The 17,479-nt window shown below is 30.8% G+C and overlaps 1 protein-coding gene across 1 annotated transcript in view; it reads right to left on the bottom strand.

Annotated features, from left to right (window-relative positions):
- Positions 1-14,833: 14,833 nt before the first annotated feature.
- Positions 14,834-17,479, bottom strand: part of LOC122269161 (uncharacterized) — a 40,445-nt gene continuing 37,799 nt past the window's right edge. Inside the window, exon 5 of the mRNA XM_043041020.3 lies at positions 14,834-17,002. Within this exon, the coding sequence (XP_042896954.1) occupies positions 15,948-17,002 (1,055 nt within the window). The 3' untranslated portion in view covers positions 14,834-15,947. The remainder of the gene's footprint in view (positions 17,003-17,479) is intronic.

Raw genomic sequence — 17,479 nt, forward strand, 5'->3', positions numbered from 1 at the left:
GTTGTTGATTTAATTGATTATTCAAATTGCAAACGGAGTTATACATCAGATTCTAAAGAGTAGTTGATATAAATAATGATGCAAATTGTAAATTATGTTAGCTTCTGATGAAAGTTGTTGATTTAATTGATTATTCAAATTGCAAACTGAGTTATATAAGATATTGTGATGTAACTGATTTAAATGTTAGATGTGATTAATTATGCTGTTTAGAGACCTATATTTGGTGTAGATTTAAAGCTATGCTTTAAAATCTATAATTTGCTTGCAAACTTACCAATGAAATGGCTGCATGTCAGTTAAGTTTTTCTTATCAGTCAAAAAATACTTGACTGTAAATGTTATTGATAAATGAGTATCAGCTTCAAGTGCAATCAGTTCTGCGTAATGATATGTATGTAATAATGTGCAATTTAAGTAGTGTGTACATTGTACAAATATAAACTTTGTTTTTGCCTACATCTACATGTTTTGTACTCTTAAACTTAATATATAGCAATCCAAAACACCAGACTTTGAAGCCATTTTTAATGTACATTTTGAATAATTTATTTAAGTATTTGAGATAAATAATTTCCTTCATAACTGTATATTAATTGGACTTTAGATTCACAGATTTAATTAATACAATTTATTAGTAAATGCAATGGGTACAAAAATGCTTCAAATCAAATTTATTCTTTTTTTAAGGATTTAAAGATAAATATTTTTTATTAAATAAGAACCAAATGTAATTTTTTTGTTATTTTTTTAAATAAAATTGAGGAATGACATAACTACAAAAACTCTTCCATTAACTCAAATGTTCATATTATGAGAATTTTTTATCTGATAATCAATTTGTGATCTTTGTGAAGTTTATAGATTTAATTGAAGTCAAGCGTATTGTGCCTTTTAATTATGGAAGAGAAGTATAACTTTTATACAATATATTGAGAAATATTGTAAACGATATTGCTGCATAATTTTCAAAATCCAAAACCTACCAAAAAACTAACCAAGGTTTACCCATTTTTCGTAGTACCTTAGTGGATTTGAAGGAAATAAGTTCGATAAAAACTAAAAATGCGTTAAAATTAAATTTCGGAAATATAACCCAAATTTACAAATATGTTCTGAATTTGTCTTGGGTAACATCGCTATTGTGGTGTTTGCCAACAAAACGCCTAAATTGCAAGATGAGATTTTTCTATTAAGTTAGTTTGGAAACATTTAAAGGTCAAAGTTTGTTTTATGTAATTGAGCAATAAAACAGAGCAATAAAGCAGAATAAATTCAATGTAATGTTTTCCGAAGTTTGGAAAAATTTGGTATCAAAAAATTAAAAAAAAGTTAATAGAATGCACATAAATCGTGAAAAGTACAGAAAATGCAATACATCTAAGTTGTTTTAAGAATATATATAAGTTAACGTCAAAGTGGCTTCTTAATGATATCTAAATAAAAGCTTTTAATGTTTCATACTCCATTTCAAACGCACCAATTCTCTAAATGAAGTTTATGAAAATAATAAAAAAGGATGATCCAATATCGTAACACTTTTCACCAGTTTTAAGTATCAAAAATTACGTCAAAAAAAATGTGTTAACACGTCTTTGACGTCTGTAATACCCAGTTATCAATATCGAAACCTGTCGGTAATCGAAATCATTGGCTAAAATACTTTACGCCAATTTTCGCCAACAGGGCAGAAAAATTGTAGCAGACGCATGGACGTAATACTTTACTTTGATATACTTTTTTCTGCTGAGACTTGCTACCTGCAAGAAGTAGACTGTAACAGTATTGCATCAAGCGTCATATTTTGCCAATGAAAGATGATTTTTGGAGTTTGGCGTATGAACTTACTGTGAAGTCCTTTCTGTATTTTCCGTCATTTTAACGTTTCTTGAACCTTATGTTTTACCTTGGAGAGCAACACCCTCTGGAACAAAGGTCCCCGCAAGGATCAGTTTTGTAGTCCGATGTAACGAACATAAAGTGAGCTGTAGGGAAAAAAGATGTCCTAACTACAAAGCTGTGCAATGGGGATAACAAAAAAATGACACAACGTTCCGATTACTAAAGGATCAGATTTCTAGTTTATGGTAACCCATGCGAAGGCTTTCGGTTTTTTATGAGGTTTGGGTTTAGGGCAATAATTCGATTTGGTATAAAAAAATATAACTATGCAATAATAAGTTTTAAATTTGAGTTACTTTATGAGTTTTTATTTAAAGATGTTACGAGGGTTTGAAGTTTAAAAGAGGGAGATAATTTAAATATCAACTTTCACATTGTTTTCAAGCCATTTGAGTATTTTTATTTGCTCGAATATTTGAGGTAAATACAAATGCACTTTATTAGCTTCATATTTCCTCTAAGTGTTAGTGAGTGGCACATATTGAGCCTTTTAGATTGAACAATGAGCTTGACACCTTATTAAAATTAATTTATTTTGGTTAGAAATTAGATTTACTATTAAAACTTTTCCACATAATCAAACCTTATTATGCAGCTGTTTGTTTACAAAAGACTAAGTTTATATAAATGTGAAACACTATTTTTATTGTGATTTCTTAGGATTTTATCTCGGTCCATAAGTAAGAGATAAGCAATATGGTGATATTTGAGTGTTAATAGTGTATATATTTTTAGAAACAAGGATGAAAAATTATTTGTAGCAAATTAGGAAATTTTTGATCGCATACTTCCAAAGTTGGTGTCAAAATTGTCACTTGTGTTAAAATGATGAATATTTGTGATAGTTTTCATGAAATTACAAGTGTTTAAAAATTTTGTTTTTTAGTAAACTATGAAATGTAAATTAGGAAGCGCAATTGTATTGTGAAATATCTTACTAATATAGCATGTTTAGACATGTCATTCAATTATTTGTATAACTATGAATTTAGTTTAATTCTCGTTTTTGTACTGGATTTTACTGCACTTCTTTGTAGATGAGAAACTTTTGAAATATTTCGGAAAAATAGACTTTCTATAATAAGTCTTTAAATATTTTAGATATGTTTCTGGCAACGATTCATATAATCCCAAATTTAATAATATTTATAAAGGAACATAATACAAGAAGAATCGGAAATTTTAGAAGGAATAATAATACACAATTTAAAAAATAAATAAATATTAGTATGAAAATATAAACGGGAATTTGGATAAATATATAATTTTGTTGAATATATTTCCTCACTCTTTATACAAAATATGAACCACAAGAATACTTAGTTTTCTATTTTTTATTAAATTTAAATAAAAACAATAATTTGTACAACCTATAGGTCAAAAATGTATCTCAATCGTTTTAAACGATTCAAGGATAATTTAATTTCAAGGAATTTTCATTTAGACACTGCTATTTTCAGTAACAGGGAGCTCCTTAAATGGGCTGTTATTGACTGATATAGCCCTCATTTTTTATTACAAAAAATATGTATTTAATTATGCCTACTTTTTTTAAAATTGCTATAATGTATATAAAGGAGTTATTGGAATTCATGTTTGTCTTTTTTACGTTACTTTTTAAAATTCAGTTTTATGCATTTTATAGTTTTAATCTGTGTACAGAAAAGTTATAAATAGAAATATATGCATATCAAATTTGAAAAGTTTTTTAAATTAAGTCACTAAAATTTTGTGAATTCAGTAATTGAATATAATATATACTTATATGATTGTATATCAGAACTAATTTTTTAATCAATAAATCGCTGAAGAAAGTTGAAGCAGTTGATTTTATATTAAAAATTAAATGCATAGGAATATGGCTTATGACAGGGTTTTCATAAGTAAAAAATTTTTTTTTAGATAAATCACAAACTCAGGTATTTGCTTTGTATGTAAAATATGTTTCGAAATTTCATGTATCAATTATTCAGAAATTTTTGATTACGCAAATCTTGAATTGTCTTCCTCTTATTGGTAAAGTCTTGTAAAATTATAATTATAGGAATGCTCTTCTTCATCCCGTTTGTTTAAAAGGTTTTACATACGAGGATTATCCAGAAAGTAAATTTCCCACATCCCATAAAAGAAGAAAATATAAATACGTGGAAAGTTTTATTGCAATATTTCAGCAACTCAGCATAAAAAGCATCGGAATCGTGGCAACAAAACCAAGGAATAACTGTTGCAGATCAATATTATAGAAGTTTGCAGCCTAGGAATGGAGGCAGTGTGTCATTAAGGCTCTGAATACGTCTTTGTATGCGGTATCAATATTGGGATTATAAGGTGGCTGAACGAACAGTTTGATTGAAGTGAAATTTCTGCTGCAGATTGTACGTAGAACATACGTGACAGAGCTTTGTAAAGGAACAACACCTCTGTTTTAGCGCTTAGTTGCACCTTTGCTACTTGTTCTTGCAACTGACGAAATTCCTGACAGTACGTAACTTTTAAACATACAAAAATATACCGTCAACCATGTTACCCTGGTTCCATTCCCAGAAGGCACTTCTGTTTGACAACAAAAGCTTATGCCACAGTGGGACAAATGTTGTGATTAATTAGTTGAGAACTAGCTGAACTATTGTTATATCATTTTCAGTAAATCTTTCAAGGTAATTACTCTTTTTTTATGAGCTTGGGGAAAATTATTTTTCGTATGACCCTCGTATTTCGAATATTGTGATAAAGTAACAATTTAAGAAGCATGTTTTTGCACTAGCTTTAAATTGTGTATTAACTTTTTGTCTGTTGCGTGAAATGTCAAATTTAATCATTCTGTTAAAAAATTTCACTATCTTGGATATTATAAGAATCAAGATATTGTAGTCATTCCATTTGATAATTTGTAGATATTGTTATATATAAGTTATATTGTTGTTTGTATTATGAATTTTTATGTGTGCAACTATCTGTTGTTACTTCATTTCGATGTTATTCTAAGAAAACTCGACGTATTTGAATTTTGTGCTTCATGTTAATCTACTTTAAAATCGTAGAAAGTTGTTATTTTTTTATATTTGTAGTTTTATAATCGTTACCTGACAGAAAGACATCGATTCATAAAATACAAAACAGTCAAAGTTGGCAAATAAATTCATTTAAAGTATATATTTATTGTTGGTAATTTGTTAGGTTGATGTTTGATGGTATTGATACGGACTAGACTGCAGTCTTGTATTACTATGCTATAATTCTATGTTAAGAATTTAATCAATCAAAATTATATAAATGTATGTGTATATTCATGTAACTCGTGTATTTCATCAGTAAAACTTTAATTCAATTTGAAGAGGATTCGTTCCATAACATATGTTATAGATGTATAAATATGAAAGGTTGCCTTTAATAAATGTTTAATGTATATTCCTTGTTTAAATTTATTTTGTGAATAAATTATTCATGTTATCATAGGCGTAGCGGGAAATAAGTCCTCCACGATGGATGACACATTGTTTTTTCTATTAGTCTAAAACAGTTTTGTTTATTTTAAGTTAAAAAAATATACCCATGATTTTAATCTACAAATGCCTAATTTTAGAACCACGATGCCTCAGGGGATAGAGCGTTCGCCTTCCAATGAGGTGAACCGGGGTTCGATCCCGGCGATGGCTGATCGATACGAATTCCGCATCAGGGTTGCATCGACCACAATGCTAACGTGAAATATCCTCAGTGGTAGAGGGATCATGGGTTAGAATCCCTTTGCCTTCAGGCAAACCGTGGGAGGTTCTCGTGGTCTTTCTCTCCACGTAACGCAAATGCGGGTTAGTTCCATCAAAAAAGGGCAAATTTCTCCCAATACTTGATCCAGGAGTTCCCTTGTCTTCTGGATTGTGTTCAAAATTACAACGTTACGGAGTTGAACATTAGTAGTCGTAAACCAAAAAAATTGGGTCGGCTGTTCAACGATGGTTATAAAATAAAATAAAATATTTTTTTTAAGAAATTCACAATACTAAAGAGGAAAACTAAAAAAACTATCAAAATGTCTTAAAAATTGTGTTTTTCTGTATGTAACAAAAACTAAGTATTGATATTTGTATCAGAAATAATTTAAAAACTCTTTTTTGGAGACAGGATAAATTTTTCACGTTATTATTTGAAGTGTCTATCTATTGTGAAATAATGGTAGGTCTCGTTGGATATTTTTATATTTTCTCAAAATAAAAAAGCGGTCATTTTGATAATTTTTTCAGAAAAGGTTTTGAATTCCAGAAAGAATATGCATGGAATTTTTCTCAATTTATAAATTGATATGTGATATTCAAACTTTTAGGTAATTGTAAGGAAATTATTCTGATAAGAGTTATATGTATATCTTTCAATTTTTTAGATCCCTTTATTGAAAAATAAAGTAAGATCTACTCGAAATTGTTTTTATAATAATATAATTTATTAATAATTTTTATTATATAATTATGTTATTAAAAAGCAGTCATTTTGATATTTTTTTGGAAAAGGTTCTAAATTCAAGGAAATGATGAAAATGGAATTTTTCTCAATTTCTGAATGGATTTTTAATATTCTAATTTTTGGGCAAATATAAGAAAATTATTCCTATTGGAATTATGAGTATAACTTTTCAATTTTTGCAATAATTTTATAGAAAAATAAAGTAAAATCTACTTGAAAATATATTTATAATCGAAATATAGTACGTTAAACTATAGTGTTATGATTGCTTTGTCCAGAGCTCCCACAACGTAATAAAAATAATTACAACTTCAGTTTCTTATTAACTTTTATCTGGAAGTTTAAGAAAATCAAATTTATAATGTATATTTGCAATTTGATTGAGTAAGTCTTAGATATTAAGACGTCATTAAAGATAATATTTTTTTGTAATCGTACTTCTCTGTCACTTCTTAAGTTATTATACGCTTTTTGTGCAATCGAATCTTCTCCAAGTGCATTGCAAAATTTCAAAAATTATTGAATTATCTTATGAAATATTTTGAGCACAAAAAATTTTATACATTCAAAAATATGTAAAACTTCATATGCAGCCTTTGAAATTAATTAGTAAGTAAAGAATACTTCGTTTATAATTAAGTGAGTTGAAAACTCTGGCAAAAACTTATTTAAGAATATTTAGGCATTGCTATTGTATTAAGGTTTCCCTAGAGAGTTATGCTTCATACTAAACTGAACTTTGAATTCAAAACATACTGATAATTCCATATGCAATATGAAGAAGAAACAATTGCATCAATACTAAAAGACGCTTGCCAAATTAGTGCCTATAGGGCAATGAAAAGCATTTTAATTAGGGATGTACCGTGTTCCGGCTATATTTTCATAGTCTGGTCATTACCAGTATCTGGCAGCAATTTTCCAATCCAGTGACGTTTAATGACGATCCCTCTTGTTTGGCACTTTCTTAAATTAAAAAAAAAACTTGATTCTTGGCCTTTTTTCAGTTCAGGTAACAAATTTTGAAAGAAATAAAAGCTTGTATTATAACTTCGACCAACTGAAACCAAGAGAAAAATCTCAACAAAAAAAAGTTATTAAAAGCCCCTGGATTGTAAATTAGCTACCCGACAAATGAATTTCACTCCCTGGTACTGGTTAATTTTACCGGGCATAAAGTGCCGGATAACAACCATTTGCGTTCGACACAACCATATTCGGAATTATAGTAACCTTAAAACTATTCATTAAAATAATTTCAGTTTTAGTAATCTATTTGTTTCATAAATTTTTTTAATAATCAAGAGGAATTAGCTGGTTTAAGCACGGCATATTTTACTCTTGTGCAGAATTTTAATTCGGGAAAATCTTGGAAAAATGGATACTTTTGGGACATAGAAATGTGTTTGTTAGCCCGTTAGTGGTTTAGCAAATGTGCAAAGTTGGGAGAATGTTTCTCCCCAATACATTATTTACCTATATGATAACATTAAAAAACCGATTTAGATATGTGGAGAAGACTGCAGGTTTAAATACGACTTTTTAAGTGCAGAACCGTCAGTGGGTTAAAGAAAGGTTAAGATATGAACATACAAATTCCGAAATTTAATGCTGTAAATTTATTTAACAACCAACGGGATATGATAGTTTTGTAATTGCAAAATTAGATATAGGGAATTACATTGGTATTTATTCAAGGTTAATAAAATGTTAGTGAATGAAATTAAAAGATAACCATAGAAAAATACGTTGCACGTCTCTTGATTAAAAACTATACAAATTGGAATAACAGTTTATATGTTTCAAGCGCTCAAAAACAGACGCGTTTTTTTAAGGCTTGCCAGACGTTAATGAGAAGAAAGAAAAGTGATTTGAAATATAAAACTTAAAGTTGCCTATGAAAAATGGAAAGAGAAAAGTGAGAAACAAGATTCCAGGGCACCAAGATCAGCTGATGTGACTGGGATGGAAATAATTTTGGCTTTCGCAAAATTGAATTTTATGAAATCTTTCGAAATTGAAATTTTGATGACATGGAATCTTGTTTTATTCATATGAATGCTGATTTAGTTGTTAAAAACATAAGTTCCTCACAATTCTAATTTATCTCATTTTTATTTTTCCATTATTTTTCTTCGGTCCGCAGTGGACTGATCATTAAGACACGGTTCCCAGCAGATCACCGAAGTCAAGCATCACTGGCTGTGGTCAGTGTGCGAGTTGGTGACCACTTGGATCAGTCTGCGTAGGGACCGAGCGTGTGCTGTATTGGTCTTCGTTAAACTGTTCTACCGTAAAGTGCTCGACTTCTAGTGCAGGTCGTCGGGAATCTAAAGCAGGGAAGTCATCCATTCTGCAGAGGATCAATTTTTTTTTAATGACGGGCACTTGGAACTATTGTCCATTGGCCTCAGAAAGTGCCAGAACTGCTACCCTCTTCTCGTTAACTAGTACTTCTCGTTAGCACATGTGGCGAATCCACGGCGGTGGGGCAGCGTCGCCCACGTCACACAGCCACAAACCCGTTTATAAGGCTTGTCACATTCACACACAAAGGAGAAAGGACATAGAACACAAAGAGAGAGAAATAAACATCCATGCCCAGAGCGGGATTTTAACCCGCAGCCACTGGCTCAGCAGGCAGGCACACTAACCGCTCGGCCACCTGGCCGGCAAATTTTTTTTCTTCGGTTAATTGCGGGCACTTGGATCTATTTCCCATTGGTCTCAGAAATGCCTGAATTGCTACTCTCTTATCGTTACCCAATGAGCACCTATGGCTAAGTCACGGCAGTGGAGTAGCGTCGCCCACGTCATACAACCACAAACCCGTTCATTGGGCGGTTATATTCACATAATCACACAGAAGAAAGGACATAGAACACAGAGAGAGAAAGAAACATCCACGACCTGAGCGGGATTCGAACCCGCAACCATCGGCTCCGCAGTCAGGCACGCTAACTACTCGGCCACTTGGTCGGCGGATCAAAATTGTGATGGCATGTCTTCTAATCATCCTCAGGGATATTTCCCAGACTGTCGCTAATAGCCCATTGTGCAGCTCTGGTGCGATGTAAATGAACTACAACTATAACAGCCATTTTTCTTCGGCAACTATACGTTTTATATTTCAAATCACTTTTGTTTCTTCTGATTTACGTCTGTCAAGTCTTTAAAAGGCTTAGAGTTTTATCGTAAAGGTTGCATCTTTTTTTGTACTTTACATTTGATAATGGTTTTAAATAATCACTTTAAGGGTGGAGAATACAAAACAACCTGTCTTGAATTGTAAAATTTTGTGTATCGTAAGCAACAAAAAATATTACAAAGTATTTTACAAAAATGATTTTTATTTTTTATTTTATTTTCACAAAAGTCATTAAAATGCTTCAAACCACGCTTATTGACAATAGGCGTAGCAGAGCTTTCTCAATGCAGTTCTTAACAATGAATCACATGATTATGACAAAATTAACAAAATTAACCAATTTCTAATAAAGTATAAATACAAATCATTCAAAAATTGCTGTTTGTGAAATGTCATATCCAGTGATGTAAATAATTTACATCAGGGAAATTTAAACGTTATCAAGTGGCAGTGAAAGGTATGAATATCTATTTACAATTTTCAGATTTTAATTATCTAAATTTACTTTCTAAAGATTTATACACTTGTAGGAGCATTTTTTAAAAAAATAAATGAATTATGAGTAATGATTTTCGAACTGGCAGTGATAAAGTTATATACGTAACAGCTAACAGTAGGATTTTGCTCATGGAATATTTATTTCAACTTCAAAGCTAAAAAATATCTAATAAGTATTTAGATGTATATTCATGGGTGAATCTTAATCACAAGTAGCATTACTTTTTTACGCGTCAATTTATTAGTTCTTTAACACATTTAATTATATTCTGATAATTTGCAATTGCTGTGATTTAAAAATTTAAAACTACGGAGTAAAAGTTACAATCAATATAGATTATATTTAAAGAAACGGAATAAAAAAAAAATAAGCACATTAATTTTTTACGCGTCAATACCGAGTTTAATTAATTTAACTAAAATTTGATAGTCTGTAAATGTTGATGTTAAAATCAACGTTAATTATAATATTTCAAAAATAGAATATATAAAATTCAAACAATGATAGCAATACAAGCAGGAATTATTATGAATTATTTACCCGCTTATGCGCAAGGCATATTAAAACTTTTTATTTGCATTTCTGTTTTTATTTTTAGGTTTTTCCTTTAGATGTAGCGTGAGGTTCTGTTATAATTTTATTTGTATCTTCGTCTCAACTTCGTCTTCATCATCAACTCAAAATTTTCAATTTGAGTTTCTCAACACCTTTCATATTTTATTTGGTAATAAATAAAACCCCATAAGACATTTTAACAAATTCCTTAAGCAAATCATGACTGTCAATAGTCGCGAGAAGTAAAAAAATGCAAATGAGATTTAAAATATGAGCAGTAAGTATATGGGTGTAATGTTTTCCTTTGAATTTCCTAATAATTTTATTTTTCATTTTTCAGATTCCATACACAAACCGTCTATTAGTATTCCATCGCACTTTTTCCAAAAATAATATTTAAAATTATCCAAATTAATTACTTAGTACTTATCTAGTTCTGATATTATTTAATCCACTAACTAAGCTCACGTACTAACTATTAGCCATTTCAAGAAAAATCGCGAAAAGCATAATATAATACCATTTAACTTAACTTCCACTGTGTTGTTTTAAGGGTATTTGTTTATAATGTATTGGACCAGCCCACTGAGGTGATAGCTAACATGATCCAGCATGTTTATTTAAACAAAGAATGTTTATTTAAACATTCTGCGTGATCAGGTGTTGCATTTCGTTAACATCTTCATGATGAGTATACTGAAGATACCTGTATTTTTCAAAAGGACAACAACGAGGTTCATCGAGTTTTAAGAATATATGAATAGTTATATAAACACTCCCACACCATATTACATATGGATTGGCCGGCAAAACTATTTAACTTGAACCCAATAGAAAATCTGTATGATTTATTGAAATAGCGGATGAAAGGAAGAAAGCAATATTCTGCAATTTAGACCATTTTTAAATCCTCAGTGAGTGCTTTAATTTAGATGCGAGGTACCTATGAAACCTTGTGGTCTCTTGAAAATCTAATCAAATCATGGCAGTTATGGTCCAGGGACCGAGTTTCACGGTATTTAAGTTTTTCTTTTTATGATTTCTCTAAAGGGGACTAGTTTCCGCCGGATTATGTTATTTTAGAGCAATTAAACTTAAGCATCGAGCAGAAGAAAAATCTCTTCATTATTATTATCTTTAAATACATTGAGGACGGGTTCCGTAGTTCCCTGTGCAAAACGTCTAGTGATCAGGGATTAAATGATTCCTTACATATGATCCCTAAAATAAAACTTTTGACCATCCTACAAAACCACTGAACTTTAATGCTTACATTCTAAAATCATCCCATCCATGGAGGGAGTGCCTGAGCCATATGTTCATTACTTTTGGTTTATTTCAGTAATACGAGTTGATGGTCCTTTATTTTGTTCGTCTTCAAAGCTTAGTGGGTCAAAGTTGCGAGATACCTATCAAACCTTATGAACTCTTAGAAATCTAAACAAATCATGGTAGTTGCTGCCCAGAGACAGAGTTTCATGGTAATTAAACTAAAGCATGGAGCAGAAAAAAAATTCTCTTCATTATTATTATCTTTCAACACATTGATGACGGGTTCTGCAGTTCTCTGTGATAGAACGTCTAGTGATCAGGGATTAAACGATTCCTTACATATGATCCCTAAAATAGAACTTGTGACCATCCTACAAAACCGCTGAACTCTAATGTTCACATTCTGAAATCATCAAATCCATGGAGGGAGTAACTGATTACTTTTGTTTACTTTTGGTTTATTTTTAACTTACTGTTCATTAAACTGTTCATTAACTTACTGTTCGTTTACTTAATTACTGTTCATTACTTTTGGTTTATTTTTGTAATATGAGTTGATGGTCCCTTATTTGGTTCGTCTTCAAAGTTTCAACGTTGGTGTGTAAGGGCGAACGCTACCAAGAGAAAATACCTAATGACACATGCAAAGTAATATTATATTCTATTAAAATACCACGAGAGCAAAGTGATCCATAAAAAATCCCCATAAATCAACCAAAAATTATCTTAATGACCTTTTATCTTCACGGCGATCAGTTTCCTCCATTTTCTAGCACAAAACCATGCTGAAATTGAGAGCCGACACTTTTTTCTGTGACCTATTTATACTGACACACCACAACCAAATTGCACTTTATTGCAGTTCAGGAAACGATGCTTGCGTTGAGTCAGAGAATTTCGCTTATATGTTAGATTTGTAAGGCTCCTCCAGATTTGAGATTTTTTCTTTAACAGAATAAGAATACATTTATTCTTTTTTATAATGAGATTATGGTATAAGTTGATTTTCATGAGTATATTGTGATGGTACTGAGGATACTGGATCATTCGAGGTTTCCGTACTGGATTTGAAAATATTCGGTTTTGTAATCTTGAGTTGTCTTAAACAACCAAACGTTATCTTGATGATTTTTTATCCTCACGACAGTCAGTTTTATCTATTTTCTAGCTTCAAAACCATGTTGAAATTGAGATCCGATATTTCATTCTGTGGCCTAATTGTACTGACATACCACAACAAATAATACTTTGTTGTAGTTCAGAAAACGGTGCTTGCGTTTGGTTTAAGAGTTGTGCTCATATATTAGATTTGTCATGCTCATCCAGACTTGAGTTTTTTTCTTCAACAAAATATGACTAAATTTTGCTATGAGATTTTGAAATTAGTTGGTGTTTATGAGTATAGTGTGATGATATTGAGAATACTGGATCATTTAAGGTTTTTGTACTGAATCTGAAAATACGAAGTCCGAAATCGAATTCAGAGATTTTGTTTTAGCTTTCTTAAAGTTAGCTCCAAGAAAGCTAAATATATCATATCTTTTCTTAATTTAATTCGTATATATATGAAAGAGTAAATTAATCTTCAGCCTGGATTTAAGAAAAATATATCTCTTAAGTTTTTTTATTGAAAGAATTCCATGAAAAAAATATATAGTTGAAAGAATTCCTTGAAATGTATGTGACTAGGTAGTAAAAATACTTCTTGAACGCTTGAAAATATCAAAATTTTTTACTTTTTACTTATATATAGAAATTCTATTTAAGTGAAAAGCTGCCTGACAATGTATTGGTCACCCTGAAAAAAGCAAAACTTTATATTTATTTAAAGATTATTAAAAAAAAGAATCTTTTAAGCACGAATAAGTACAAACGAAGAAAAAAACTAAATTGCTTCTTTCACTTTTACATTTTTAAATGTTTAACTTCTTTTATCACAATCGTAAGATTCCGTTTCACATTATCAAATTTCCTTCTGCAAATGACAATTTTTTTTAAGTACTTAAGTATACACCCAGTCCTTGAACTATAAAAGAGGGAAAGATCTTAGAAATAGCACGTAATTTTTAAAATCGAAAAGGTGAAAAGGGATTTAAGAGATTATTTTATAATTGTTTAATGATTGAAACACATTTTACTGTTTATGTCCATTTTTGCAATATTAGAAGCAATAAACTCAGCTTATATTGCATAAGAAAATCTTCTTTTGAAGACATTCGTCCACTAATTACTATGTTTCAGTATATTAAAAGCATTTCACTTCGAATTAAAGCTTTAAATTTACTAGATAAGTTATTAATTTATGTCGCAACTTTTAACAAAGGAAATTGTGTATCAAGTCCCTCTTTGAAATACTTCTTATATATTAAATTCCATACTTATTAGATATTAAATCACTCAATTATTAGAAATTGAAATCCACTTAAAGATATTTATTAGACATTAACTTCCTGTTGAAGATTCTTATTGGATATTTAGTCTCACTTTAAGGTACTTATTAGATATTAAATTCTACTCTTATTGAAAATTAAATCTCCCAACTCTTCAAGTCCGGCTTAAAGATATTAATTAGATATAAACTTCCAGTTTAAGTTCCTTGTTGGATAATAAGTCTAACTTTGAAGTACTTATTATTAAATATAGAATCCCTTTTCAAATACTTATTAGATATTAAATGCTACTTTATGATACTGATTACGTAAATAATAGAGAAATACTTAAAAAATGCAAAATTGTTTAGTAAACGTAATTGCCATGCATTTTTAAAGTTAAAGTTATTGTGCTGAAGACTAAAATTATGATTTATTGTTATTGGTCTAAGACTAAAATATCATCGGCTTTTAAAACTCAGTCTATGAAGAAAAAATATTTTGGAGTTTTGATCATGGTTTCTGGTTATCTGAAAAGATTTTATTTAACTTTTCTTTTCAGTTTGTTCTTCTTGCAGTTTGATTCAATGTTTATTGTTTTTCGAGTGCACTTTGTACATTTTAAAATGATTTTTTTTTTGTATTTCTTAAAAAATTTGTTTAATTTCAAACAGTAACAGCTTAATCGAAAATTGAAAAAATTTAATTATTATTTACTTATTTAATGTTGTTGTTTATTTTGTGATTACAAAATATCATTTTTTTTTGTATTTGACTGATGAAAAGAAATAAAATTTCTATTCTGCGTGGAAATCAGATTATCTTATACTAAGTTCAAAAATTGAGCAGAAATTCGGAAGTAGCTTTTATTCTAAAACATCTAAATTTTTGAACAAATAAATTTGTGCTTCAAACTATTAATTAAGAGAAAGAAAACCGGTAATAAGATTCTCTACTGAAAGAAAAGATATATTAGTCAATTTCGTTTTCATTTAAAATAGTTATTATAATAGTTCAATAAGCATTCATTTTCTTATAATTGAAAAAAAAATTGAGGCGTTTAGTTCCAAAGTCAGCCCATTCCCAACAACATCTTTGTTTAAATTAGGTGCTTGCACTTTATTTCTTTGAGCAATTATGAAGCATCATGAAGCAAGAATGATTATTTTCAATAAGCTCAAAAAAATTGTTATTTTTGTTTTCACTTAATTAAAATTCTTAATTAAAAAAATAGTTTTTTAATTATTTAGCATCATAAAAACTAACAAAAACCACTGGTTTGCTTTAAAAATAAATTTTGTATCAAGGAAAATTATCTTCAAATAAACCTTGAGCTCAACATCAAGAACCCACAGACAGATCTGTGTAGGGATTAGGGAACTGGCCTTGCATTAGAAGGGTTCTGGGCTCGAATCCCGAACAAAACATGAATGCTCTTTCATTCTCTGTACTATCTGTCTTTACTGTGGGAGCAAAGTTAACCAACTTAATATGGTGCCCCTGAAAGAGTGGCCAACAAATATGCCTTTCAGATGCCCGTGTTGTTGAAATGTCATTGAAAAAAAAAAATCCGAAACCTGAACACTCTGTGACAATGGATTGAGCTTATTTTGGAACTGCTTGCCTCAATTATTGCAAGTGTCTTGAAATAGTTACCGTTTAACAAAAAATATTTCTTGTGTATAAGCTTTTGTGAATGCTGCACAAACGCTTGCAATTAATTAACTAAAAGAAAATCAAGTAGTTAACTAGTCGTCTTACATTGTTTTTTGTGTACATCTTCTAATGATTTAATAGCTGCTTTTGTGTAACGAAGACCTAACGTCGTCGGTGAGTCTCTTAACCTTGGAACAAAACCTTGATATCCAGGTATGGGATGTCTCTCATCACTTCTATAAGTGGATGGTTTTCTGTCTTTTAAATAGTCAGAATGCTGCTGTTTATATGGTCTTTCAGCAGACACATTTCGCTGAAGACGATTTTCTTTCATATTACTAGCTGTCTTTTCACCTTTGGGTGGATTTCCAGTATCGTTTACTTCTTCAGATTCATCGATATGCTCTTCATTTTCTTTATTTTCATCACCATCTTCTTGCTCATTTGATAGATACTCTTGATTCTCTTGATGTTCTACCTCTTGCGCATCGTCTGGATTTTGTGTTTTCATAGCTTTATGTGCATTTTCCAAGCACCGTAATGCAGCTTTACTGTATCGAACACCAACCGTATTAGGGGAGCCTTTGAGTTTAGGTATGAAACCTCTGTAACCAGGTATGTATGTCTTACTAGAGTCAAGATAAGTTGAAGGTGGTCTTTTGTACACTATTCTCCAATCATTTTCGTCTAGAGCTTGCTGTCTAGGATGTGGTTTATGTCTAGGCGTATGAAGTGGTCGTTTGTCCAATAACTTTTTAGGAGAGTTTGCTATTTCCTCATCAGATAAACATTTTGCAAGAGCCTTCTTGTTTTGTTGGGTGTGCAAGGCATTTAAACTTTTTTCTACCGCTTTGATGTAACGAATTCCCAAGGAAGAAGTGGATGTCCTTACATGGGGAACAAATCCCTGGTAACCAGGAATTGGATAATTGTTTGCATATGTAGAAGGGGGTCTGTTGTCAAAGTAGGGATCATCCTTTCCTTCTGGAGGTCTTTCGGGTAGTTGCTGCAATGCGGACGTGAAGTTGTGTCTAGACATCGGATAGATGGTTGCTTGCTTCGGATTGAATGTTGTAAGCAACGCATCCATTTCTTGGCAAAAAGTTTTCCCTGGGTTGACATTATTTCTTCCTGGTAAATGACCTGCAATATGTAAAAATATTATTTAAGATATTATATGCCTTAGAACATCCTTTATAAACCATTATATATTCAGTAGTTGTAAAAAAAGTGAGGCATATTGTAAATTTTTACAAAATTTTGGCCGAACGGCCTGTGTAGGGGACAGGGAACTATCCTTGCATCAGAAAGGTCCTGTGTTCGAATCCCGGGCAAGCCATGGATGTTTCTTTCTCTCTCTATGTGTTCTATGTCCTTTCTCCTTTGTGTGTGAATGTGAGCGAATGTGACCCGCCATATAAATGGGTTGTGGTTGTGTGAATGGCGTGGCAGAAGTGGAATTCCTGGCCATAGATGGCGCACTGAAAAACAGGAACAATCGCACCCCCACTGCCTGAACAGGCATACGACAAAAAAATTGACTCATCACTTCAGAAAAAACTCTAAAATGGGAATATTAAACTGATTTTGATTGTAAAATACTGTTGTGTTCTTTTACTT

This window comes from Parasteatoda tepidariorum, chromosome 12 (assembly GCF_982258835.1).
Source record: "Parasteatoda tepidariorum strain Cologne lab strain chromosome 12, Ptep-v5.0, whole genome shotgun sequence".
Classification (NCBI taxonomy): Eukaryota; Metazoa; Arthropoda; class Arachnida; order Araneae; family Theridiidae; genus Parasteatoda; species Parasteatoda tepidariorum.